Source organism: Piliocolobus tephrosceles, chromosome 19 (genome assembly GCF_002776525.5).
Source record: "Piliocolobus tephrosceles isolate RC106 chromosome 19, ASM277652v3, whole genome shotgun sequence".
Lineage (NCBI taxonomy): Eukaryota > Metazoa > Chordata > Mammalia > Primates > Cercopithecidae > Piliocolobus > Piliocolobus tephrosceles.
This window is the reverse complement of record NC_045452.1, coordinates 17,964,667-17,967,742: the sequence shown is the minus strand read 5'-3', so window position 1 is coordinate 17,967,742 and position 3,076 is coordinate 17,964,667. Positions and strand designations below refer to the sequence as shown.

At 49.5% G+C, this 3,076-nt stretch overlaps 1 protein-coding gene across 4 annotated transcripts in view; it reads right to left on the bottom strand.

Annotated features, from left to right (window-relative positions):
- Positions 1–329: 329 nt before the first annotated feature.
- Positions 330–3,076, bottom strand: part of APOL1 (apolipoprotein L1) — a 25,460-nt gene continuing 22,713 nt past the window's right edge. For 3 of the 4 annotated variants that reach the window (XM_026449685.1, XM_026449684.1, XM_026449686.1), the window contains exons 4-5: positions 1,652–1,723; positions 330–1,199 (exon numbers count right to left, since the gene is read on the bottom strand). In XM_026449685.1, the coding sequence (XP_026305470.1) occupies positions 1,142–1,199; positions 1,652–1,723 (130 nt within the window). In that variant the 3' untranslated portion in view covers positions 330–1,141. The remainder of the gene's footprint in view (positions 1,200–1,651; positions 1,724–3,076) is intronic. The other variant, XR_003307369.1, reaches the window with a different exon arrangement.

The window sequence follows — 3,076 nt, the reverse complement described above, 5'->3', positions numbered from 1 at the left end:
GCTGTACAAATATCTGGTCAGGTCCCTGTTTTCATGCTGTCGGGTGTATTCCCAGAAGTGGAATTGAGGGATCCTATGGTAATTCCATGTTTAAGTTTTCAAAGAACTGCCATATGGTTTTCCACAGCAGCTAAGTGCTATTATTTTATTTATTTATTTATTTATTTAAGATGGAGTCTCGCTCTGTCGCCCAGGCTGGAGTGCACTGGCATGATTTCAGCTCACTGCAACCTCTGCCACCCAGGTTCAAATGATTCTCCTGCCTCAGACTCCCAAGTAGCTGGGACTACAGGTGCGCACCACCACGCCCGGCTAATTTTTGTGTTTTTAGTAGAGACAGAGTTTCACCATGTTGGCCAGGCTGGTCTCAAACTCCTGGCCTCAGGTGATCCTCCCTCCTCGGCCTCCCAAAGTGCTGGGATTACAGGTGTGAGCCACCGCACTCAGCCAAGATGCTATTATGTTTAAGGTCATGCTTTGGCACAGCAATGACTCCAGACAAGAGTCTCCTTTGTCTCCTGGCTGCTGGAGGGAAGGGGATAGAGGTTGGTGGTGCTCCTTGGTGCGTGTTCCAGAGATCCTGGTGCTGTGGGTGCTCACAGCACCCTCCCCACCCTCCACTCCTCATTTCCCCTGTTTGAGATCCACCGAGCTAGAGGCTTCCCCCTCTCCCTGGGCTAACACTTATTTGCAGCACCCTCAGAGAGGAGTTCAACCTGAAATCCTGCATCTAAATCAATTACTCAATGACCTATTTCAAATTTGAATCCAAAAACTCTGTTAACTCTGTGAATGAATCCAGTTCTCTTAAATGTTACACGTGCATCAAAATGAAACACGCATTTGTCTTGACTTCAGCAGGAAAATATTATGAGCTTGATTGTGTCTGTCATTTTGATACCTACTTCTAAACCTTCCTGAAGCTGACACCTGTTACTCAAAGCCCAATTTTTCCATCTGAGAAAAGACAAAAAGGATTGTCCATGAGATGCTGCTAGTGGCCAGGCTGTGAGTGGCCGGGACTAGTGGCTGCTCCCTCAGCCTTCTATGGGGTCCCCAGGGGCTGTGGGCATGAAACACAATTACCTTCCCCTGCACTTTGCAGTCCTAGGCTGTTTGTCTCCGCTAGCCACTGATGCCTTCAGAATCCCCCATTGTCAAATGCCCAGCTTGAAGCTCGCCACCTGCTTCCAGGGTCCCTGGAAAAAGAGAGCAGAACAGGGCGCTGGGGTCCCTGTCATGGTGCACACAGACAATGCCTTCTGGCATAACCTGGCCAAGCACACCTCTCCATTGGCGGGGCGGGGGGGGGGGGGGGTGGTGGCTGGGAGCCTTTGGCTGTCGACACTTCCAGCTTCCACTAGGTGGTGGTAGTGATGCCACCATACCTCTTCCAAAGCAATTTCAGGGTTTGCTGCCTTCTCAGTGGCTGAAGTTGGGTTTGCCTTCTCAGTGGCTGAAATTTCGTCTGGACCTAAGATTTTGGCCCAAGCCCCCTCCTCTGGAGCTGCAGACATCCTGGGTGACTTTTCCTGTGGTGTCGATGGTGAAGCTGAGCCCTATTTCTAGTCACTACATCCTTGCAATCTCCAAATGGATGGTCTCTGCTCACGTCCCACGTCCCTGGAGTTAAGAGACACCTGTTTCTCACCTGGATTTGAGTCTGCAGTCCCCATTCTGGTTGCTCCACTCTGAGATTGCGTTTGGGGGGTCTATTGTCAACCTAAAATAACAGAGAGGGAATCTCCGAAGATAACAAGTTTATTCCGGAATGAGCAGAAGGATTTGTAAATCCAGGAATACATGATGTGTGAGGACACCCCATGGTGGGACCACAGGCAGACTCGGGGAGACAAAGGAAAGCAGAGGGTTTTTATTCCCCCCCCATCCCCACCCCCGAGTCTCGCTCTGTCTCCAGGCTGAAGTGCAATGGCGCAATGTTGGCTCACTGCAACTTCTGCCTCCCAGGTTCCAGCAATTCTCCTGCCTCAGCCTCCCAAGTAGCTGGAAATACAGACATGTGCCACCACGCCTGGCTAATTTTGTACTTTTAGTAGAGATGGGGTTTCTCCATGTTGGGCAGGCTGGTTTCGAACTCCTGACCTCAGGGGATCCACCCGCCTCAGCCTCCCAAAGTGCTGGGATTACAGGTGTGAGCCACCGCGCCCTGCTGAAAGCAGAGGTTTTTAAAGGAAAAATGAGGAGACTTATATAAGTTATTTTAAATAATGATCACTACGTATAATAATTAATAACAAGGGTCACCTTAGCTCAAGGTTGAACAGACACTTGTTGGGCAGATGTCCTCATAGAGTTGGCCTTTGTGCAGGGCTGTGATTCTTTGTGTATGGTTGTGGTTTGCTGGGATCTCTTACAATAGTTCCTGTTATCCAGGAAACCATGTGTGAGGCCCCCACTTCTTCTTTTTTTTTTTTTTTTCTTTGAGACGAAGTCTGGCTCTGTCACCAGGCTGGAGTGCAGTGGTACAATCATGGCTTACTGCAACCTCTGCCTCCCAGGCTCTAGCGATTCTCCAGCCTCAGCCTCCCGAGTAGCTGGGACTACAGGCGCCTGCCACCACACCCAGCTAATTTTTGTATTTTTAGTAGAGATGGGGTTTCACCATATTGGCCAGGCCAGTCTCGAACTCCTGACCTTGTGCTCTGCCCGTCTTGGCCTCCCAAAGTGCTGGGATTACAGGCGCAAGCCACCACACTCAGCTTCCTCCTTCCATATCATTTAAAGGGACTACACTCTTCCCTTCCCAGCACTTCCGTATCAGAGGCAGGCTTATTTCTCATTGGCACATGCTCTCACATTGCTCCATCACCTTTAAGGAAAGTGACACCAGAACCCAACTCGCTATGGAGGTTAGCAGTTACTAACTACTATAAAGTGACTTCTGTCCTCCTAAATTAAAAAAATAAAGTAATAAGTGAGTGCAGCAGATGGATAAGACCAATCAATTAGTACAGCAGGCTCTACCCACCCCTTCCCAATCAATCATTAGTACAGAGGGCTCTACTCACCCCTTCCCAATCAAACAATCAATCAGTACAACGGGCTCTACCCACCC